Source organism: Chrysemys picta, chromosome 3, assembly GCF_011386835.1.
Source record: "Chrysemys picta bellii isolate R12L10 chromosome 3, ASM1138683v2, whole genome shotgun sequence".
In the NCBI taxonomy this organism is placed as follows: domain Eukaryota; kingdom Metazoa; phylum Chordata; order Testudines; family Emydidae; genus Chrysemys; species Chrysemys picta.
The window spans coordinates 140616161-140641156 of record NC_088793.1 but is presented as its reverse complement, the minus strand read 5'-3'; the positions used below and the strand labels follow the sequence as shown (position 1 = coordinate 140641156).

Below are 24996 nucleotides of genomic sequence, written 5' to 3'. Positions count from 1 at the left end.
TGAAATACTCATCGAGTTTTTGGGAAGTGTTAGGGAGTACACAGTATTAATGACTTATTAAACCCTGCCCTGAGCGACGGACACTGAGTAACTGCGCAGCTCCGGGGGAAGTCTGGGGAACAGACTGTGCCTCAAAGTGGCACAATCCCACCCTAAATTCTCTGGTGCATGGGGTGTGCAGTCTGGTCTCCCTGGTGAGACCGGTTAGCTTTGCCAGTTAGTGTAGAAAGTAGGATGGGGATACAGCTCCCTCTCTTTTCTTCTACTCCTCACTCTCACTGAAGTGATGTGCAACTGGGGGTGCATGAAGGGAGCCATCCCTGCACAAAAACCACCCCCTTTGCCATCTCCCCAACCCCTTGTCTGCAAGAGGAGTTCTTGTTTTTTTGTTACTTTGAAAATCTGGTCACTTGAGATATAGGTGACAAGTTGATGATTTAAAGTCATATCAGTCTTGCATTCTACTATACCTGGCCAGGAAATAAACCTTGGAATTTAGTTTCCCATATTACTAGACTCTGTGACCTGTCCAAACACACTCACCATTTTATTTGGTTTAAACAAGATGGGAAAGAACTGAAACCCTGTTGAGAGCATGCGAGGTAGTTAAGGAGAATGAAACCACCTGTGATCTGGCACATAGTGGGTTGCCTACTGAAATTAAATAACTCTCCAATTTAATCTACAGCAAAACACTCTCCTGATCAGAATGAAAGCTTCATTCCATCTGCAAGGTATTGATCAATTTGTGACTTATCTTAGCTCGCTGGCCTTATCAGTTTAGGCCTTCTGGGCTCTGAGCAGAATCATATCAAACTCCTCAGAGACTACTACAACCTCTTTCTCTCTTCATCCTCTCACCTTGACTCCTGCATTGTACTGCTCAGTGGTTTCACAGATTCCAGTCAGTTCCTTTCTAAACCACTGCTTGTAGATATCAGCATATCTAGACCCTTTCCTTGTTCACTACTAAAAAGCACTCTGTCCCCTCTCTCAGAACACTGCTCTTGGCAGCTAATCATTTTACTTTAATAGGATGCACATTAAGTTTCATAAGGGATTTAACAGGCAACATTCAGGGACTTTCAGAGACAGCCTTATGAAAAAAATCACATAGATAACCACTCATGCTTTGGGAATTGCATTTATTTTTGGTCAATCTATCTTCCACTTTGCCCCCTCCCACCACCACCACAAGCTGTGGACATATTTTATAAGACCTGCGGAGAAGCCTTATTCAAACATTCACTTCAAGAATGGATATCAACTCAGCAGGCTGTGAGTTTTAGGAAGAGAATAGTTTAATCTGAGGTAGTTCATAATGCATCCCATGTTTCCCCAAGTTCTCTCTCATTGGACTTCTAGGTATGAGCTTTTCCCTTCTTTCCAGTTCTTCTTAATATGAAAATATGCTTTAACCTGTGTATGGCACTTAAGATACTACAATGATAAGTGTAAGAGGAATACCATAAACTGATAGACAGCCTTACATTATGCACTACAACCATATACTTCTTTGGCCTTGTCTACACACAAAAGTTGTACTGCTTTACTATACAGATATGGTTAAAATGGTACACTCCTCCCCGTACTGGGGAGGCAGTTAAACCAGTACAAAGATGTTTATACTGGGACAGCTTCTTCCCATATGGGAAAAAGAATAGGCTGCACAGGTATAAAGTTGTTATACCAGTACAAACAAAATAGTATAACTGCCTCCTGGTATAACTATTCAGGTTGTAGTTATGTTATACCAGCAAGGTGTGATAATGTAATCCTTACTCTCTCTATTAGTTCTTACTCATTGTACTAAATACGACTACTTGTCTGAGTAACCTTTGTTGAGCCCTTAGGCTAAAGCAGACTAGCGTGGTCTTACGGAATTGTTTTCTTTTCCAGATAGCCACCTCCCAAAATAAAGTTGTTTAAAAATAGCCAGAGTCCATGTTGTGCAGGAGTGGCCAGCATTATATACCAGATGGAGTGATACATCTGCTCTGTATGGTTATATTTCACACCTTTGACACTGCGTGGAGACACTCTCTGATCATGTTAAATGCAAATCAATACCGTGAGGTGCAGTTTCAGTCAATCTCACAAGATACAATCTCACTCACCAGCTGACCAAGATTGACCTCAGCTTTATTCATGTCTGAGCTTGCACAAGAAACTCGCAGTGTGAGCCCACTCCTGCAGGGTACTGAGCACCGCCGAGTGCCTTCAGCTCAACGAAAGATAATGGAACTTAAAAATGCTGAACAGCTTGCAGGATGCGGCCCTGCCTGTGCACCTTGCTTTTCTGTGAACCTGACCCTGCAGAGTGCTGACAGCTCAATTGCTATTGAAGTAAGTGGAAGCCAAGAGTGCCAAGTCCCCCTCACCCCTCCACCCCAGAAGACACTCAAGACCTCATAGGATCAGGCCATGAAAGCCTGCATTTCAGATTCAGTGGTTGCATGTGCTATAAGGAGGTTCTTTATAATGATCTACCATGGAGTTCAGAGTCTTATAATGAGAGGAGCGCTAGACGTAGCATGTGCAGCTCTCCCATGCCCCTGTACCTGACGCTGAGAGGAAAGGCAGAATTAGAAGAGCAAATCTTGTTTTCATGTTATTTTTCCACCAACCCTGAGATCACAGCACAGGTTGCAAGCCAGGCATACTGTATCAGTTGATGTTAATGCAGAGATAAACTGAAGTGTGCAGGGGAAAAAAACCCACAACCTATTTTAAGTAGTCATCTCATACAATAGGCAGCAAGCAAACTTATTCTGAATGCTTGGATATGTTGTCACATTGCCACGAGAACAGCAAATTTAAATAGGTATGTGTAGCCATTTGGAGATTACTGTTTTTAATTAGTCTGTAATAAATGTTAGTTACATAAAGTCTTTCCAGGTTGAATTAGCAGGAAAAAAGAGCCAAGAAGATTAAAACTGCAGTGTGTCTAAATAATTCCAAAGCTAAGGACAAAAATCTACCCTTACTTTTAGAAGCCACACTGGGGATGAGAAGATGTTAGGTACTTAATAGTTACAAGAGCCATCATCACCCTGGACTTGGGTGACCAGATAGCAAGTGTGAAAAATTGGGACTGGGGCGGGGGGGAGGGATAGTTGCTTATATAAGAGAAAGCCCCTAATATCGGGATGGTCCTGATAATATCGGGGCATCTGGTCTCCCTACACTGGGCAGGACTCTTCAAGGCAGGCAGCTGCAACTTACGGACAGCATACACGGCTGTTCCTGGAAAAAGCAGCACCTTTCATCCACTAGCTAGAAAGTGCCGCAGACAGCAGCTCATGTGCAACATGGCTGGAGGCCTAGCCATGCCCCTTGAGGTCATGGTATGCCAGAGCATTCATTAGCCAGCACTCCAATCTAGCACTCTCTTGAGTGATAGGCTGGGATGATGACCTAATGCTGCCTGGGGCTAATAGGATCCCTAGACCCTCTTTCCCCACCAATGTACGCACGCAGCAGAAGACAGGATTTGTCTCTGCATTTCTTATGCTTCTAGACTTTCTTTTTCTGCCACTTGCTATATTGATTAATTTTTAATGATGAGCCAATAACTTGGGAGTTCCAAACTCCTGAGGGCCGTGCATTTGCGAGCCTCATTAGAAAACAAACAAGAACAGAAGGAAACTTCTGTGGACATTTACCAACAGCAGCTAAATGAGCCTCTATCACAACAAACTGCTGTTCTTCGCAGGGCTGCCCAGCTATATACAAGCACGTCCTGTAATGCAGAAAGATGCCATGGCACTAGAAACTTGGCAAACAGCAGAATGAAAAATATATTTTAAGCAAATAATTGTGTGTGTTGAAGCAAGCGCGGCAGCTATGGAAATACTGGGACAAATTCTCATCAAGTGTAAATCAGAGTTGCTCCACTGACTTCAGTGTCAATTTACACTAGCTGAGGATCTGGTCCAGTGTATCTGGAAACCAGAAGCTTGCCTCAATCTTTTAGCTTGAACTTGTATGAAATTGCCTGTTTAGATCTCAAACTAGGAGCTTCTCCTGCAAAAGATTGTCTGGATCAGGCCCAGTCATAAAAATAATTCTGGCACATAAAAATAATGCTAACTAGTATTAATTATTCAACCCTAACATCCTGTTTTATTGGTTTTTGATCCATCCAGGCTCTAGATTGATTCTGCATCAGAAAGATAAGGACCCATCCAGATGCAAGCCTGTCATTCACATGCATTATTCAGCTATCCAGTTATGAAAAATTCTGCATAATCTCAGCACTAGAAACTTTTCATGGGAACTGATGTACAAACCAGGGGAACATATTGTTTTGCTTATATTTTTAAAATGTGCATATTGAAAGCTATAAAAGAAGCAAAGAAGGAAACAAAACTCTTCTGATTTACTGTCTGAATAATCAATCATATTACTTACGCTGCTTTCCACTCCGTCATCGCTACATTTTGGTTACATAACCCAACGCAAGATAACTTCTTCAAGTCCGTTCACAGGGTATTTCACTTAGATCTGTGGCCATCTCACAAGGAAATACAACAGTGCGAAGGTGCAGAAAGAAGGACATGAAAATCCTGAAATCCACAGGGGCTGTGCATTCCCAGAATGAACCCAGGAATCAAGGCTCTTGAGATATTCTAGTGCTCCCAAGCTGACTTTGCCCCAAGATATTGGCTCTTTTGAACTTCAGATCCAATTCAGCACCTGCTTCAGCAGCACATTTCCCACCTATAGCAGTTTTTAAACAGCATGTTGCAATCTTTCCAGTGCAGCTTTCTAGAAAAAACTGCATCAGTTTCTGTATCCTCTGCAATCTGGGAGCGTGTGTGAGACAGACAGAGAGAGAATGTCTGTGTGTGAGAGAGAGAGAAACAGAGAGGGAAACACTTGCTGGAACTCCCATTAACCTACTGTAGCGCAGGAATTCCCTTATGGAGCAGCCGCAATGGAACAAACCATCAAACTGAAGTGGTTTTAAGCCTTTAAACCTTACAATGATATACATCAGGTCATTCATGTCTATATAATAAGTCTGTATATGTATTTGCTATGCATTATTTACATACTATACATGCAGACAAACACAGACATACAGTACACTCATGCATATACATCTGTTCAATTTGTACATGTACAAACGTGTGCAGATATTGAATTGCTGTGAGGATGAATTCCCTCTCCTTTCTCTTACCTTTTGCTTGGCCATACTGGTTCCCTCTTTCATTCCCCCCCCCCACACACACACACACTCCATACTCTTCTCCTATTTATTACTAAAGGACATCTTCCAATCAAAGGGCAGTCTGAGAGATGGAATGAAACTGAATATACAATAATTATACTAAGATCTGGGAATTTACTCAATGCGTCTGTTCTCTTCTCAAGGTGAGTTATTGCATCAGCTGTGTGCTGGGCCCTGTACCGTAAAGAGATGAAGACATGAGGCCTGATTCTTCACTTCCTCACATCCTGTGCAATAATTTACACCTGGGCAAAGTGGGTGTAAAATTCTGATTAAGGCCATGTCCACCAATGGAGCTGCTCCGCTGTAATAGCGCTCATGTAGCCGTCTATGCTGACAGGAGAGAGCTTGCCTGTAGACATAATAAAAGCACCTCCATGAGCGGTGGGAGAGCGTTGTGCACGCTAGCGCTTATGCTGGCGAAATGTATGTCGCTCGGGGTGTGTGTGTGTGTGTTTTTTCACACCCCTTAGCAACATACGTTTTGCCAACATAAGTGGTAGTGTAGACATGGCCTTAGAAGCAATTTATTTATTTGGGAAGTTTTAACAAGTTTAGAAATCTTTGTCATGTGAATAGAGAAATTGATAATCATGACTACAGTCATCTTTTGTTTAGAGAAACATTACACATTAACATCATCATCAGCGCTCTCTAGTTATCACTCTACCCAGGATTCATTGTTTCTAAGCATTTTATCTCCACTTGGCACTCGTTTGGCAGATGCAATGACCACACAAGGCAAAAGAACATTGGAGAAACAGGCCCTATAGTTTTCCTACCTAGGGAGCAGTTCTAAATCTCATTGCCCAAATGTAGGTGACAAAGTCCTGTCTATACTTATTTCATTCTAATAAGTTCAATATAGTTGTAACATCATGTACAGTACAGCATATACAGTACACACACAAACTTATAGTTGCACACAACACGCAAAGGAAAGAGCACTGGTTATAATGCTTTGGTTCTAAATTCTGTGCTCACGTTTCTACATGCACACGTTCACCGCATGGGGAGAAGGGTGCAGGAGCCTTGCACTCCAAACAAAGTCTGGGTAGAGGCCAGTTGGAACAGATGCATTCTACCAGACTGGAGTCATCACCAGCACTAGCCTCCCCAACGGGGGCAGGGCGAAGTGGAGGTGGGGCCAGACACCTGGCTTCCGTATGCCAGCTGATTGAGCTGGCCTGGTGGTGGTGAAAGCACACATTTCTAAAGAGCTATGGAACAGTTACTCTACCATGTGCTCTCCTGGAGCCCCAGGAGTAACTGTGGCTGAGTCAGGCAGAATTATTTCAGGGAATGCCTGCTGCCACATAACCTCTCCATGGATTCCAGCTGTGGCCTAGGGAAGCAGCCTGGCCCTATTCCAAGGAAAATTTAAGTAAAATTCTGAAGAGGTAGAGAGCTGAAGGTCAGCTATTGTATCCCTGTGCAACAGTAGTAAAAGCCTTTCCTTCATACAGCAGTTTCCTTTTGCATTTTTTTTTAAGTTTCCTTCTTGCCTATATATGTTCAAAACTTTCATACATTTTTGGTAGACTGTAAAGAATTTTGTGAATTATTGTACAGAGCAGCAAGAACTAGCGTTAGCAAGTTACGATGAACTACAGTGCTAATAGGTGAAGTGGTTACTGTTGACAAGCATGTGTCATACACACCCCATGTGTTAAAGTCAAAGGTGAATTGTGCACCTGGAGGGCTTCCACAGCTGGACCCTTAAGAAGTGCATTGCACTATACAATATATTCTGATGTGCATGTGCACACAATCCTATAGCTATGCTTCTGCACAAGGGAAGGAAGCGTATGAACTGTATTCAGAGGGGAGGACCAGCACAAGGCACTATGCACTATTTAAACCCAACGGAAAGCCCTACATTGAGGAAAAAAATGGCATGTATAGGCCCCTTCTACAGACCCTCTGCACTGCAGTGAATTTCAACCTGTGCTTACGTGCAGTTCTCCAGGGGTCCAGTCCTGCAAGGTGTAAGGCCAGAAGGGACCACCAGTTCATCTAGTCTGACCTCCTGCATATCATAGGACACCAACACCAACTGCACACTAACCCCAAAACTGAAATTAACCCAAAGTATTACAGCCCACAGGCTGTAGTCTATTACATGCTACAGGGATATATCATATAGCTAAGTCTTCACTAAGTCTCATTGGGCATTAGTGCCTTCCAGGTGCCAAAACCTGCTTGCCTCATGCACATGGATAGTGCCAGTGGAATAAAGCCCCACAAGCTGGATTAAGTCCTGGATTTTTCCCTCCCACTGAGTTTGTGTGTTTCAGATCATTTCGCCCTGTGACTACTACCCATCTCTCTTGCAGGGTTTTGTATAATGACCATCACTATAGTATCTAAGCATTTATTAGCTAAGGCTATGTCTACACTGCAGCTTATGTCCGCATAACTTATATCACGCAGGGACCTGAATAAATCATCCCCGAGCGACATAAATTACATTGACATAAGAGCTTCTCCCTCTGACACAGCTACCACCACTCCCAGGGGTTGCAGTAGTTAAGCCCACAAGGGAGCGGTTTCCCAGCAGCTTAGAGCGGCTACACTAGAGAGCTTGCAGCGGTGCAGCTGTGCCACTGTAAGCTCTCTAGCATAGCTGTAGTCTTAGATTTCTCCGATACTATTCAAAGTAACTGTGTTTGCAGTAATACATAGGCCTGTATTTGAGAGTTTAATATTACTCTTGTGTATTGCATTTGCAGTATGCATCATGTATGTCAGCTTTTAAGACAACGGTAAAACAGGGGGTGTTTATTGCTGCCCTCTTTGTTACTGTACGAGTTGCACAACTCGTCCTTCCTGGGAAAACTCTGAATGGAAAATAATGAAATTTTTAAAAGAGCAACCGCAAATGTCAGTGTCTTTAATAGAACAACAAATGTCGATCACCTTTACTGCAATGTAAATACAGGGTTAGATTCTGTTTACAGCACCTGAGCCACAACCGTTGAAGGCAACAGGAGTGTACCTCTGACAGCAACAGGCTTTGGATCATGCTCTTAAAATGTTCTGGAGACGACGATGCACCACCTCAGCACATAACAGGAAGAGCACATACACTCCTCTACATATTTGTGGGGTACGGATTACTCCCCCAGTGTGCCAGTCCCACTCTGTGGGTTGATGTGTGTGTGTGTGTGTGTGTGTGTGGAGGAACAATCAGGGACACCTCTCTACCTTCTCCCGGCACCCTTTGGGAGGAGTAGAGGGATCAGGGAAAGTGGAGTCTTTGCTCTCCTCTCAGTGCAGACTTCACTTGTGCCAAGCTCTTCCATGGAGCACGTGGGGGGAGGGGGGCGAAAGAGAGAATGCTCCTTTCCTCTGTCTCACCCACCCCCATGACACACCCACAAAGAGGCCAAGTAGAATCCTGCCCTAAGTGAGTAGCAACATACATTTAAGACACTCCATTTTAAAGGAGTTGCCAAAAATATTTATCTACTGCATGGTTCTAGTGCTTAATGGAAACTGTATATCAGAAAAACAGCTCCCTCACCCTCAAAGTGCTGGTGACTATGAAGACGTATGATATAGCTCACTGACAGGTAAGTGATACAGCTCACGCTGCCGCTACTGAAATAATAATAGGCCACAAAAGGCAAGACGATGAAGCCATGCCTAAGGATAAATGCAGCACTTCATCGGACCCAAATTTAACTACCAGCTCAACAGACCCTTTTTCATAAGCGGCTGTTTTAGAATATTCAAGAGACAGAGTATACCATAGACAAGCCTTGATCAGCAAGTCATAGAGTGAGTGTCTTATGTATTTACATTATAAGGCAACAGAAATTGACATTCTTAATGTTTTAATCAGTGCTCAATAGCAGGTTGAAAAACTTCTTAAAATTTTTTGTTCTACTGGAATAATATTTCCCAATCATTTCTGACAGAAACTCAATTGTCCTGGTCATTTGGTCACAAAGTCAAAATGTTGGCAATATATCCTATCTCTGTTCTAGCTAATAACCACCTCTGGTTTATCTTGTGTTACATTCCATGTTTTATCTCCTTTCATGGGTGGTCTAGCCTCCATTCTCTATTTCTGTAAAAACCTTTGCACAGTTTTGTTAAAACCTATCCTGCATCCCATAAAACTCTTCCCTAAGTCAACTGGACCTGCCCACATACGCCCAGAGGCAGAATGTGGCACTTAACGTTAATATACTCCAGTGTTTGTGCCTATAAAGTTGTTCCTTTGATACTGGTTCCTTTAGTAGAAATTTTTCAAACAAAAAGGGTTTTTTGTCCAAAAATGAATCTTCTCCAAAAGAGATTTTCCCCCATAATTTCTCTCAACACTTGTAAAAAAAAAATGTATCAACATTAACAAAATGTTTTGCTTACAGAAAACAGCATGGGGACAAGAATATCTAATATTTAGTGCTTTTAAAAGTCATTTGGAAGAGGTATAAGTGCTCAGACTTTAAGCCAATCTTTAGGGATTAGGAGCAGACTTCCCTGCAGGGAAGATTTTACCTTATCTGTCTACTATAAAGTTTCTTGCACCTCCCTCAGAAGGCCAAAGTTTCTAGTGCTGGCTGTTGCGTGCCATTCCAACGTGGCAATTCCTGCATTTCTAGGATGCACTGTTGCAGTTCCTATATTGTTGCAGCTCCATCTACTCAACGCACCAACTCATTTCTGGTTAGTGATGTGCCAACATGGTTCCTGTAATATAGCAACTGCAACTTTTTGACAGACTTGGCTCTGCTGGCTGCACTTTTACTTAGTGACCTGATGCAATTCCTGCCACAGTTCTGACTTGGAGCACGGATGCAGTACAGCCAACCTGGTGCACCAATGCAACATGGCTCCTCTTGTAGTGAGTAAAAATGACAATTTCTTCTGCAACAACACAGGAGGTTGCTACGGCCTGTGCTCTAAGTCATTGATCATACAGGAGCCATGTTTTGTTGGTGCACTGCTTAGGTAGTAGACAACATTTCATACATGGGTAGTCAGGTCACATTGAGGCTAAAATGTCAGGGACTTTGTCCTTGTAGCAAAGGCAGAGGGTGTGTCATATACATTCTGAGCTGTAATATGACCAGAATCTGGGTCAGAAAACTCGTGGGCCAGGAAGATGTCAGCCAGAAACACCACAGGGAATCTATCAAAGGGTTTTGTGGGGAGATGCAAGTTTCACAGAGAGAACTTGATCCATTGACAATTAGAATTTTCTGCTGACAATCCTCCTCGAAGATAAAGGGGGGAGGCAGGAGAGACAGGAAATGTGAAACCACATTCAAAGGAAATTAGAAAAGCAAACAGAAAAGCAAACTAAGGCTGAGCAATGCATCCAGTTATTTCACACAGCACATGATTACTAGTCCCCCTTTCTGTTTTTGTTTTAATTGACAGAATCTGAAGCAGATGGTCACATTAATTTAAATTCATTTAAATCATGAAAAGAACTCAGGAAAATAAAAATCAATCAGCTGAAAAAACACTGACTAATACTGCAGCAGTCAATGGAGCTGATGTTTAGAGGCACCCATTATAATCAATAACTTTGGAGAATATTGTTTTAGAGTTGATTTTATCAGACTCTTAATTTAGGGGTGATACAGTTTTGGTTGGAGAATTTTCTAGCTTTAAATTAATGACAATTGAAGAGCAGATTGTGCTTGGCACCTCCATGAGTGTCAGCCTATTTTTTTAGGTTCTTATGAGACCCACACCCCCATAGTATCAAAGTATAAGAAGAAAGACACTGTGGTGATAGGGTGACTAGGTGTCCAGTTTTTGACTGAAACACCCGTTCAAAAAGGGACCCTAGCGGCTCCGTCAGCACCGCTGACCAGGCCATTAAAAGTCCAGTCGGTGGTGCTGCGGAACTAAGGCAGGCTAGTCCCTACTGTGTCCTGGCTGGCACCACGCTGTGCCCCGGAAGTGGCCAGCAGGTCCGGCTCCTAGGTGGGGAGGCCACGGGGCTCCACGCGGTGCCCCTGCCCCCAAGCACCATCTCTGCACTCCCATTGGCTGGTTTCTGGCCAATGGGAGCTGTGGGAGTGGTGCCTACAGGCGAGAGCAGTGCATGGAGCCTCTTGCGCCCCCCCCCCGCCTAAGACCCGGACCTGCTGGCTGCTTCCGGGGCACACTCAGCATGGCGCCAGGACAGACAAGCAGGCAGCCTGCCTTAGCACCCCCACCGCTGCGCCACTGACTGGGAGCAGCCCGAGGTAAGCCCAGGCTCCAACCCCCTGCCCCAGGCCTGATCCCTCCCAAACCCAGAGCACCCTCCTACACCCCAGAGCCCGCATCCCCAGCCCAGAGCCCTCACCCCCCCCTGCACCCTAACCCCCTGCCTCAACCAGCAGCCCCCTCCTGCACCCCAAACCTCTCATCCCCAGCCCTACCCTACACCCCACACCTCCAGCTGGAGTCCTCACCCCCTCCCACACCCCAACTCCATGCCCTAGCCTGGAAACTCCTCCCGCACCCTGAACCGCTCATTTCTGGTCTCACCCCCTCCCACATTCCAACCCCCAGCCCCAGCGCAGTGAAAGTGAGTGAGGGTGAGCCATCGAGGGGGGGGAGAATGTAGTGAGCGGGGGGCGGGATTTCGGGGAAGGGGTAGGGCAAGGGTGTTCTGTTTTGTGAGACTAGAAAGTTGGCAACCCTATATGGTGATGAAGTCTTTATAACTAGGTAGATTAGATAGAGCACAAGTAGTCTCTTTCTCTGGACCCCCTGCACAGGGGCCAGACAGAACAGAAGCCCCTGTGCTCTTGTATACCTTTTCCCCTTTCTGCATCTACCAGTGGAGAAGCAGCACAAGCTGCACCACCCTACCAGGTGGAGTGCACTTACTTCACTCCATATGTTTGGCCCTTAGTAAAGAAGAGTATTAATATTAATTACAAATTTGGTTTTTAACAGCAAATGCTGAATACAGTAACTTTTCTGGGCCTGTGCAGTTTTGACATCTGCAGTCAGATGAACTACATAGGAAATATGTCCATCATATTATTTAACGATATACACGTGAAAGACACAGGCTTCCCATGGACGAATACACCAAGCCTCAGTGTTCTCTGGGAGGTTTTTCATTTAGGTATCCACTATGTCCCTAGTGGCTCATGCAAGCTTCCCCAGGGTCTTCCAATTAAAGTACCACCTGTAGGCATCTCTCCCCTGTAAATTATTCAAGAGGGCCATCTGGCCAGGAGGTTCATTTTCTTCTGCTGGCTCCACCTAGATTTTCCCTCCACCTTGCCTCATTATTCAGTTTAAATATATGTCCATATCTCCAGTAGTAAAATATTTAGTTGTCATGGTTAGACAACTAAATATTTACTCATCAGTGCACCCTACGAAGACATATTTAATCATTAAATTACCTGGTATAAAGTATTTCAGTCTCTGTGCCACTGGTGATTAACCAATCAGTTCCCAAGGCAACTTCCAGTAATTTTAGATATCAAACTGATTCAAGATGACTTGGTTTAGTGCATTCCCAATAACACAGCTCTTCCCAGAATCCTCCTGCAGCCAGATCCCCCTTTGAAGACTGGGCTGCAGGGCTCTGATGCAGGGGCTGTGGCTAGTGGGGACATTAAGATAGCTGGGAAACCCAGAGATGAGGGGACCTGGCACCTTGAGAAGTCTTGAAGAAGAGATGGGGATCAGAAAGATTGGGAAGAGTAAGCAGGGATGACAACTAGTACATGAGGAGAACCGGGGCAATAAAGAACCTAACTGGGTCATAAATCATAATGGAAGGAACTGTGGGCAGCTTGGTGAAGGAGAAACCAGGAAGAAGCACTAAGGGAATTGTCAGAATTCAATTCACACTTGACCACTCTTCTGTACACTGGAGTTGCATTCACTTTCCTGTTACAAAATGATTTATTTGCTGAAATTCTGAGGTAGATTGTATTCACGGTCAGTCCACTCACAGAGAAAACTCTTTCTGTGCAGAACCTGCCTTAAAGCAGGACATTGTTTCAAAATTATTGGCGAATAGAGACTTATTTTTCTCCTTAGCTATAAACTCAAGAACATCTTGACTAAATTTCCTTCAAATGTAAAAAAAAAATCCTCTAGCATGAAGTAAATACGGCACGTGGGTTTTGCAAAAGCTGTCAGCCTTGACCTAACTCTAGTTTACTCCATTGAAATCCAAGGGATTCTACCCCTGAATTTAACAGGAGCAGAATTAGGTCAATGCTGAGCACTTTTGAAAATTGTACCTGATAAGTCCCAAACCAAAAGGACTCTCTTTTAGAAAGGGGTCCAACCTAGGCCTTACAGTAGAGATTGTTATACCTTTAACCAGGTAATTGTAAATAATAGGTCCATGATTAAGTAGTTTTGAATATCAATAATGGGCTTAAAAGATAGTGGGTCTTTATGTATGGAAGAGGTGAGAAACAGTCTATGATTATAAGCAGGTGCTGTGCATGAGAATTTTCTGTAACAAATAAATTATTTGAGTCAGTCACGTAGGGTAATTTTTTGTAGCATGTATTAATACATTCCACTTCAGGGAATGATGGAACTGAGCAAGTACCAAATTATACCAACATATTTTTTTAAATCCTAGTAAGCTTCTTCTTAAAAAGCTTGGGGTTTTTTTTAGTGAAAATAGCTTGATGGTTCAATTATTTCTTCTACTAAAATTTTACCTTATTCATTCAAACCATCAGTTTGGAAATGTTATCAGCACTGGAAATGTTATCTGCATTGTCTAGAACTTTATACTTTGCATCTAGCAGTTAAACATAATAGCAACTGACAGGAATTTAAAAGCATCTTTTTCAGCTGCATGTACGACAAAATGGAATCAGACATTGCGTTCCCTAATATTGTTATCTGTGGAAGAAATTCTGTGGGAGTTACAACTGCTGTGTGATTGACTGTAGCCTACAACGTTTGAACTTTTCATTCACTGCTCGGAGTTCAGCAAAAAAAAAAATTGGCCAAAATTCTTTTCTCCCAAAAATGCAGGTTTGGGTGAATCTTTCAATTGGATGCCCTAATCACCAGGCGAGAGAGTAATTTTCTCTCTGGCTCAGTGACTACTTTATAAGTGGAACAGGTTCAAGAGGAGATCTTGAAAGTGCCCCAGCCTAGAATCATCAATAGCTAGTGGTCAAGGTACTTAACAAGGGAGGAGGCAAACATAGACCTGAACCCACATCTTCCCCCTTCCAGTGAGTACCCTGACCACTGGGTTACTGAATACAGGGGAGATACCACAACCTCCTCCTCTGCTTTTGTGAGCCTACCCCTTAAATTCCTTTGCTTTTGTTTCAAACACAGTTTAAAAAGCCCAAAATTGAAGTGACATTTTTCAATTTGATGAGAATGCTGAAAAAATTTGGTGTTGGTTTAACCTGAAATTTTTTTTTCAGAACTGCCAGCAAACTGAAAAATCAGTTATTCACACCGTTCTATTCAAGCCATTTCATGTTCTGAACCAGGGGTATTATGGATTCATTTCTTTCTTTTGGGAAGGAATAGGCTACACAAGCCAACCTCTTGTGTTTGTAAACAGCAAAAGCCAGCTCCTTCTTACAGCCAGTAAATATGCACTCTGCAGCTCTAGCCTGAGTTCTGAGCCAAGTCAGAGAGCCTTTAAATTCAATTAATATCTTTATTTTTCCTCTTGGATTTGTAACTGTAGAAATCAATTTAAGAGGATAGTGAGCAGGATCATGGAATATGAATGTCACTGGCTCAGTAGTGACCTAAAGTAGAGCTCTGGTTGCTATAAAACACACTCCAAGAAAATATGAGAGATACCCGCCAATTTTACTCCCAAACATCCCCTCCTCCACTCGTTTCCTATGTCTTTTGTTCCCAATTATTCCCCTTCTCCTGCCTTCCTCCCATACCGCACACTTGTTCCCTGATAGATAAAAAAGAACAAATGAAATAAAGACGAAATGGAGCAAACCAGACCAGAGGTAGGCATATCATCACCTTGATCACTTTACTTGTTTGCTTTTTCTTTTATCCTCCCCCTCCCACCTTTTTGTTTGTGTTTTGTCTTTTTAAATTGTAAGCTCTTTGGGGAAGGGACCGCATCTTTGTTATTTGTAGAACAACATAAGTGTGCACTTCATCGGGAACTCTGGGAGCTACTGGACTAGAAATAGCATGCAATAACAATAGACAATAGAAAAATAATATTTTTGTTCAAATTATTTCTTTTTTCCTTTTTAAATTTTCAAAGTTTATTTAGAAAATCTGTTAAAAAATCATCAAGTTATTTGGAGAGAGTTTCAACTTTTTGGGGAAGTCCATGACAGGAGTAAGAACTGTTCTTTTCTTCCCCAGACTGAAATGCAATAGGGGGGGGGGGGAGAGCAACTAAAGAAAGCTCTACCCCAAAGCAAGTCTGCATCAAGATTAATCAGCATCATCAAGCAGCCATTTTAGCCACTTATTCCATTTACCAAATCAGTTCTCTGTACTATAATCCTACAAGTATGTGAAATTACATTATGACAAATGGAATGAGAAATAAAACCTCACATTTCTCTGGGGGCTTTTTGGGGATGAGGGTGGGGGAGAGGGGAGATGACCCTAATTAATATTTCCTGAAAGCCAGTTACATCACAAGGGCTGTAATTAACCTTTACAGAGGGACAATCCATAAAATACATACAGATATGTGAATTTTCCTCATTTCAGGCCAAATTGTAGTTCTGGTCCTGTGAGGAGTGCTAATGGGATGTAGAGTTACAGATGCAGGTGAGTGAAGGTGCTTTGAGACATTCTGTTTGTGCAAGGCAAACTGTCGCAGGCAGCTCACTATATAATACTCATTATACCTGCTTGTCAAGAGATGTAGTGTCTCCCGTCTTCCCAGGCCTTCCATAAGCAGAGCTGGTTGAAAATTTTCCATCAAAATTGTTTTTCAATGGAAAATTGTTTTTTTTTTTTTTTGACAAAAAACAAAAACAAAACAAACTTTTGCAGCCAGGGACTCCATGTTGCACAGCTTCCCCTCACCAATAAGGAATGCAGTGGTGCTTTATGGGAAATGAAGTCCAGCCGGGAACCTCAGCCCATAGAGAAAAGTGAGGAACAAACTCCAAGTCCCGCGAGGTACTACAATTCCCATTTTCAGCCTAAATTCGGAAGTTCAGGATGGGAAAGCAGGGTATTTATTTCTGCGGGACCAAAGGAATTTTCTTCTCTCAAAAAGGGCAGAGCTGCATCAGGCAATACCTGACCATGACAATATCCAGACCAATAAAAGCCGTACAAAAGCCCTCTTCCAAGTATATTCAGTGCACAGACCTGTAATTCTAAAGACTGTTGTTGACGAAGTCTGAGCGAGTCTAGTCAGATAATCTGTATGAAGCCAGAGGGATGCTATATTACTATCTTAAGTACATCAAATTCATAGATTCCAAAGCCAGTAGGGATCATTGTGATCATCTAGTCTGAACTCCTGCATAACATACGTAGACTGCGTAGACTGTCGGTCCTTCATCAGTTAAGACTGAGCCAATCACAACACTTCTTCCAATCTTCTCTTGCTCTGGCCGTCCTTCGCCATGCTTGTCCATATCTCCTTGTGAGGAAATCATCCTACCTCTTTGGAAGCCAACCATGCGGCCGTTTCAGTTCTCACAGATACTACTCAGATATAGCTGCAGTCCATCTGTTGTCACTGAGTTGGGCCACATGTCCCGCCCACCGCATTTTGCTGAGCATTTTCCTGTATAACATAGGCCAAGGAGTTTCCCCAAAATAATCCCTAGTGCATAGCTTTTAGAAAAACACACAATCTTGATTTAAAAATGGTCAGTGATGGAGAATCCATGATGATCCTAGGTAAATTGCTCCAATGGTTAGTTTCACCGTTCAGCCATTGGATCATGTTATACCCTGTCTCTGATCGACTGAAGAGCCCATTAGGAAATATTTGTTCCCCATGTAGATACTTACAGACTAATCAAATCACTCCATAATGTTCTCTTTCTTAAGCTAATTAGACTGCGCTCTTTAAGGCTACCACGGAAAGGCATGTTTTCCAATTCTCTAATCATTCTCATGGCTCTTCTCTGAACCCTCTCCAACTTATCAACATCCTTCTTGAATTGTGGATATTGGAACTGGGCACAGTATTCCAGCAGCGGTTACACCAGTGCCAACATACAGGCATAAAATAACTTCTGTGCTCTTACTCGAGATTCCCAGGTGGCGCGGAAGCATGGATGGGCTGGCTGGGGGAGGCTGACCCCCATCCCCAGCCCCACCCCTTCCGCCCAAGGAACTGCTCTTTCTGGGGGCCCGGAGCCGGCTCCAGTACCAGTAAATGTTGAATGTTACTTTCACCCCTGTATGGAGGCCAACTCACTAGAAGGAAGCACAAGGGATATAAGAAAAGAGGACTGTATAATCCCATTTTACCCTTTCCATTTTACCCTTTTGATGTCTCCCATATGGAAAAAGTAATCTAATTTCTGTGTGTGTTTTACCATGTACGACCCATAAAATGCCCCACACGTCCATTTAAACATATTTAATCCTTTGCATAAATATATCACGAAAAACTGGTCAATTTAATATTTTAAAAACTGATCTGTCAAAATCAAAACATGTGCGCCATATACTTTGCAAATAAAATATAATGAATTTATGGGGAATTTTTTTTCTCCTCTCCATATGGACTCATCATTAAATGAAAAATTCATACAATCACCTATGGAAAGGGGGGGGGGGGGATTAATTGAAAGCCTCATTAAGGAAACTCACTTTCATAGTTAAGCCTATGAGAAAAAAAGTCAGGAAGTTTCAGCTCTGTACATACTGTGCTGTATGCAGTAACAAAAAATGAACAGAACATGCCAACGTCACTTAAGTCCGCAACGCCCAATGGACCGAATCTTAGAGTGGAAAGCAATTAACTACTCTGTCACTCAGGACCAGCATGTCCTTATGCTCCTTTATGAGTTCGTGGATAGTTGGGAGTATAATGTCTTAGCATTACTAATTCTACTTTATCCCAAAGTTGGACAGCAGCCAGTCTTTACAAGGATGGAGTTTTAGGACAACATAAACCACAACAGTCTTGGAGACTCTTCTGAGAGTTCTAAAGGAAAACAGAGTCAGTTGTGACAAGTTGTTGGCAAAAATAACAGAAAGCACTGCCAACATGCTCAAGGCATTCAATATGTTAACAGGTATTATACCAGATGCCATTCATGTTACTTGTGTAAAACTTAGTTTTCATCCTATTGCATGTTCTATGCAGTGTTATGAGTTTAGTAAAAAAAAAAAAAAAAGTATTCCTCTAATCCTCAGTACACCAGTGCTACCAACTGAAGAAGTTTAAGAACTGAGAGGAATCACTCCCAGAATCATACATGATATACTGATATATAATATGATCTTCATATGATACTGTGCTTTAAACTGCTTAGCAGATAAAGCTTTCCACTTTCCCTCTTCCAAAAGCTAACAGATTTGCAGAACTGTATTGCTGAGACATTTGTAGTCAAAGTTAGCTTTAGGAATGAAAACACGGGTGTGTATGATGGGGTGAGTACCCCACACAGGCCCTGAAGTAGTTAATGTGGGCCGGGGGCAGGGGGGGAATTCAGGTAGCTATCTGCATCTGGAGGGACAGCCAAACCTAACTGAACAAGGAGCAGGCTGGATCATAAAGCCAGGAAGTTTGCTGCAGAAAGAGGAAGCAGGGGGAGAGTCTGCAGTTACTCTCTGGGAGCAGAGCCGAGGGAAGGAGACAACCCAGGAGGGAGAATAAGCCCCAGGATTCTAGCCCTGAAAGAAGGGTCAATCCCAGAGAAGTTCTGGGGGAAGGAAGCCTGAGAGGGCTAGGTAGGAAGAAGCCCAGGGAAATATCAGCAAGAGGTGGGACTATGTAGACCCTGGATGTTGTTAAAGGGTTCCTGGTCTGGAACCTGGTGTAGAGATGGAGCCTAGGTTCTCCTACCAGTCACTGGGAAGTGGCACAGGAGCGTTGGAGATGCCAGCCAAACAGCTGCTCCAGAGAGACTTTGTTATACCAGAAGGGGAGGACTATATATAGTGACCTGAGCAGAAGGTTGATTCACAAAGAGGGAACACCCCGAGTCATGATGAGAGGGGGGTGGATCACAGCTTGAGTATCCGAAGGAGGAGGGCGCCAGACCGGGTGAGAGCTGATCCCCAGAGCAGCCACAAGGAGGCACCACCTGCATGAGTGAATGCCTTCACAGTCTGCTTCTTCCACCTTCTTAAAAGCACTTCTTGGGAATCAAACTACCATAAATTCAGAATTCCCAACTTCCAATGATGACTCAAATTTAGTCCACAAATTACAAAAGTTTTCTGAAGGCACTGGGAACTGATAACATGTGGTGGCTCATTTTGAATAGACTGCAGTGGACTATCAAAACACAGGCAAGCTCTGTGGTTCTGGATCTCTAAAAAAAAAAACGTGAAGGCTTGAGCCTGCAACCCATATTCACCTGAATAGTATTCATGTGATTATTGACATGGGTTAAAGGTTGCAGGACTGATCCTTGAGACTATACAGAACAAAGAGAATAAGGGGCATTATTTCTTATGCAGTCCAAACCAATGGAAACATCCATTCTCTGTTTTCAAGATCAGTGCTACAGGATTTTCATCCATCTGTACTGCAGCAGTCAGAGTAAAAAACATCTTTTCTTCTCTGCATTGGCACAAGTGCCCAATCCTGCTCCCATTAATGTCAATGGCAGTTTCAAATTTAGAAGCTGAACTAGAACCCAACTCAAAGAAATATCCAGCTTTGGCCATGTATGATTCTGGGAAGGCATTTTCCGTGTCTTCAGAATAGCTTTGCAACAGTGAGGCTCTATTAAAGGAAAATGTGTATCTCCTGCTGATGCTGACATACAGAGATCTACCATAGATAAAAAGGGCACTAAAATGCAATAAAAATTCTTTGGCAATACGGCTCTTTTGCATCCCACTGGTTAATGATTTTAATTAAATGTGTTTTTCTTAGAACTCTTTTCCCACAACTCTTTCCCCTCCACCCTGAACAAGTACAGATTTCTTACTGACTGCTCCTCACCTGTCTATTAGCCCTATTTAAATAGGTTATCTGATGTAAAAGCACTGGAATATGTCAACAGCTGTGGGTGAAAATGCAAATGATATTGTTATCAAAACTAACAGAACCAGAATTGTCTACAAGTTTCTGTGTGTACATTAGAATGACTTGCTTACTGGGGCTTTGGGAAGGCTTCCTTCTTGGGAACCAACCACAATGATTTTTATTCTTACCCTCACAACACTGATAAGTGCAGTTAAAACTTAGGAAGTTTATCTAGGTGATGATGATGTATTTAAACAAGAAAAATGGGACTGTGTCTCACTAGTTACTTGTAGCTAACATACAATTTGTAAATGCTCTGGAATTTTAAGGCTGCTCTTTAAACCAGATCTCTGAAGTGACCTTAAAAACCTTGTAGGATAATGCACAGTATAATGGGGAAAATCTCTCCAAACTAAGAGTAATGCATAGATACATGGCTTTATTTCTATCCATGTAATACTTAATATTAGAGCACACTGTTCAAATTCCCTTAGGACAAGTTCCCTAGTGAGCACAGATGTTGTTGGCTAGTGCTCTAGCCATTGTTTTAAGGACAAGGCAAATAACTTAAAAAAGCAAAATAGCCCTAAAACCATTTTTCCTTAATTAAGCCCAGTTAGCAGAGATCCACACAAGAGGATAGCTTAGAACGAATTATTTCATTGCACACGCAAGAATTCGGTTAGATTGCCAGGTGCAGCATTTTCCCCTCCTCACTCTTTCCAGTAGTTGCCCCAGATAAACAAGCTTTAGTTATGGCTCGCAAAACTCTGCCACATGCTCGTCTTGATCACAGTTTCATTTCCAAGGAAGGTTTCTGACACTCTGGTGGAGTAAATGATAATCAGCTACTCAACTTCTATTTAAGTATATGGAGCAGATAGTGATAGCCTTAGTATCCCTGGCTGACTTATCACTTTTGAGGCCCTTGAGGTTTCCAATTCAATTTCCAGCTCCTCTGATCACACAAGAGCAATTAGTTTGTTGATTTAAGTACACAGTATAGAACACATTCTTTATGTTGGAGTACTGAGTATCATCCAGAGGTGGAAGAAACAAAATTCTGCCAAAGGAGGAAGTATGAGAAGAAGCTTTAACCACTAGTGTTACAACATTTTCATTTTAGTCTCATATTTCAATCATATGAAATGTTTTAGAAAAACGTATGTCATTGCATTTCCACTTGTTCTTGTGCCTTACATGCCATCATTGAAAGTGTGATGGCTGAGCTAACACTTCTTTCCTTGGTCCTGGTGTACTGGTGTTTAAATAGCATTGACCATTATATTTATACTTATATTTTTGAAAACACATGCCACGTCTATAGATACTATAATATTTTAGGATAATAACTCTACATCATTCATACTGTCTGCATGATTTGTGAAGGAATACATCAGAATTATTAATCTGCAAAACATCTTCACAAAGTTCACACACCGTTTAGATATAAAGGCAGTCTCCAAGCTTCCTTTGGAGAGGGTGATCCTAAAGCTCAAGTCATTCGAAGTGTCAAAATCAGTTCCACATGCTTTTTTAAGCATTCAGTCCCTCAACAGTTTATTTTGTTACAACACACAACAGTGTAATTTCCTCCCAAGGAAGTATCACAAGTGTGCCGATGGAACACATTACCCACTCCAAGAGATCTTGAGATCACTGGGTTTTCTGTTCAGATTTATTGAGTTTCTTTAGACACAAATCTATTAAATCTACAGTGTAGACCAAAGTCTGTGCATATATTTGTAAACATGCCCAGTCCACCTCTGACAGTTTTCCATAGTGCCCAAGATGTAGAGAAACATCCATTTGCTGTAGAGTGGTCTACTTAAAAAAAATATATATATCTATCAAGCAAGCAAGCAAGCAGACATTTGCACATGGCTATCCTGGTGATATTTAAGATACTGCATCCTCCTTCTATATACTCATCACAAGAAATAACTATCATATCTTAGGCTTGGTCTACACTTAAAACCTCTTCCGTTGCTGTAGACTGAATCTACACTACAGGGTTATGTTGGCTGAGATAGGGCACTGTAGCTACAACGCTATAGTCCCCATAGTGTGAGCATGGCCATCGACACCACTGTTTGGTACATGCAACAAACATGGATTATTTTAATGATAAAAACTATACTTGCAGCTCAAGAGACTTCATTTGGTCTCATCTTGTAGTGCAGGATGAATCCATCCTAAGGTGCCACAAGTCCCAAGACAACCCTGGGGTTCAGAGGTCAGCTCTTTCATCTTAGTTAGATGTAAATAAATCAGCATTAGGGAAAACTCTCTCCCTTCATGCTATCATGTGTAGTAAGTACAAAGCTCATACTACATAAAAAAAAAATCAACAACGTTTTCTTGTCTTCATGTACATGTTATGCTCCTGGCATTGTCAGAGGGAAGAGCAGCAGACAAAAAGTTCACTGCTTTTATAGAAGAAAATACATTTTTCCCATTAAATTGAAAATGTATGAAATAAATCTGGTAATACTGACAACAAGACAATGTCTGTTGATAATATAAAATTTTGACCTATCTTTTACTTACTCTGAGACAGGGAGATGCCTTTAAACGTAAACTTTTTTGTACTGTGTCATGTGTTCAACACCATGATCGGCAGTTTTAAGCATAGGAAATACTACAGCATATGCCCAGAGTCGATGCTTTAGTATGGAAAGTGTTTATTTTAAAGATTGTGTTCTATGTCTTTTATCATGTTCTTGCAATTTTTTCCAAACTTTTATTTTCACACTTTTTCAAATACAACATAAACCAAATAAGAATGATAGCGAGGGATACATCAAATTTATCTGTTAAGGACATAGTTCTTCTCCAAAGAATGTAATAAAAGTTACACAACCCAAGGGCATTTTAAAAATAATCATACTTCAGTTATCCTTCTTCTCACCTTATGGGAAACACCTATCAAATGTAAGGGTTAAGCCAATAGTTTTACAGAATTACTCTATGAAACTTATTTAATAAAAACAAGAGCCTTTCTACTGAATTTTTAAACTAACTAATAGACTTCTATAGCAGGGATATGATTCTCTGTTAAATTCTGCATATTGGTTTAAAACTCTATAGAAAGGATATAGTTCACTACCAAATTCTATAAGATTTTTCCATTAGAGAAACAAAGAAACCAAACAATACTAGCATCCCAGCTCTCCACAGCAGACCAAACAGAGCAGTGTGCCTGCAAAAGGAGGAGGTAGTTTTTCAACAAAGGATCTGATTTTATTTTCACATTTTCAATGGGTTATTATAAACATCAGTACTGGGAAAAATGTCAAAATTATGAAAGTGCCCTTTTAATCCCTTGGCATGTGACAGTAGGGGATGCTGCTACAAAAGAACTCCAAAAATAAAATATAGATCACAGGACAGAAAATGATTAGAGAAGAGGAGGAAAGCATGAGCTAGACAATAAATTAGCATAAAAATATAGAGATGATGACAAAGCAGAGACAAATCTCCAACCTGGCCACAATTTTACAGTCCTTAGTCAGGAAAACGCTCACTGAAGTCAATGAGGGTTTTGTTGGAATAAGGGGCTGCATGACTGGAACATTAGTGGGTCAACTCAACCAAGATTTTTTTTCAATATCTGGGCTTTTTAAAAAAATTAACAAATGTGAAAGAGGAGCTATTTGAATGAACTTTTCTGACGGCTCCCTTGCTGCATTTTAAATGTAAGGCGCCTGTCTTTGAACATGATAAATGGAGACAATACTTTCAGACTCCCTCGGTGCCATTACACCAAGTCATACAGGGTGACACTTCTTTGATTTCCACTCTAGGACTTCATTATGTATGGTATAATTGCTGAAAAGAATCTCAGAAGGGACTACTTCATTCAGTATACAAATATATTTTTCGACAATATCTACTTCACTATCCCATGTTTATTAATAATTGACATGCTGCTGCAATTTGACAAAATGATCAAGCATTCTCATTTTGCTCTCAGGGTTTAAAGATCAAACTGCATTCTTTAAATTGTGTTTTAAATAAACTCTGAATAAAATTACTATCATGTACTTCAGCCAAAAAAAAAAAAAAAAATCACCTGATAAATCAGGATGTGGTATTTAGAGCTCCTACTACAGGTAGCTTTTCTGGGTGCTTCTCTGCTTTTATGAGATCACATTGCGAGTTTTGCTCAGAAGGTATGCACTGGCCTTCTGCCAGTATAGACAAATTCCAGAAAAGAAAATTCTGTCTGGTAATAGAGACTCTGGGGGGTGGACCTACATCAGTTCTGACAATGGAGCTTCCATGACTTCACTGGAGTTACATCAGCATATGGCATTTTGCTGAGCCAAACATCCATTGTGATCTCCCAGAAGTGGAGAAATGTCTTGTAGAATGGGATCTGACGGCAGTATGAATCCCAGAAGTTTTCTCATCCCCTTTTCTCTAGAAAATTCTTTGAAATATGTTAGAATGTATACTGAATACCTTTATCCACTTGAATGTAATTCCTGCTAGTATATTTCATTATTTTTGCATCCACAATGAAGGCTTGTGTTGTCGTGAAGAAAGGATTGTGTTAGCCATTTCAAAGCAATCATTGCATTTTCCAAAACCCAATGAACCAGATATTACAAAGAAATAAATGCAACCACCACCAAATAACACTACACTGCTAACAATATAATAGCTT

General features: G+C 41.7%; 1 protein-coding gene across 4 annotated transcripts in view; it reads right to left on the bottom strand.

Annotated features, from left to right (window-relative positions):
* Positions 1-24996, bottom strand: part of KIF26B (kinesin family member 26B) — a 416197-nt gene that overhangs the window by 171505 nt on the left and 219696 nt on the right. Inside the window, exon 1 of one of the 4 annotated variants that reach the window (XM_005300553.4) lies at positions 4414-4825. The exons of the other annotated variants lie outside the window; for them this stretch is intronic. Coding sequence (XP_005300610.2) covers positions 4414-4433 — 20 coding nt within the window. The 5' untranslated portion in view covers positions 4434-4825. Of the gene's footprint in view, positions 1-4413; positions 4826-24996 lie in introns of those variants that run through there. 4 annotated transcript variants of the gene reach the window in all.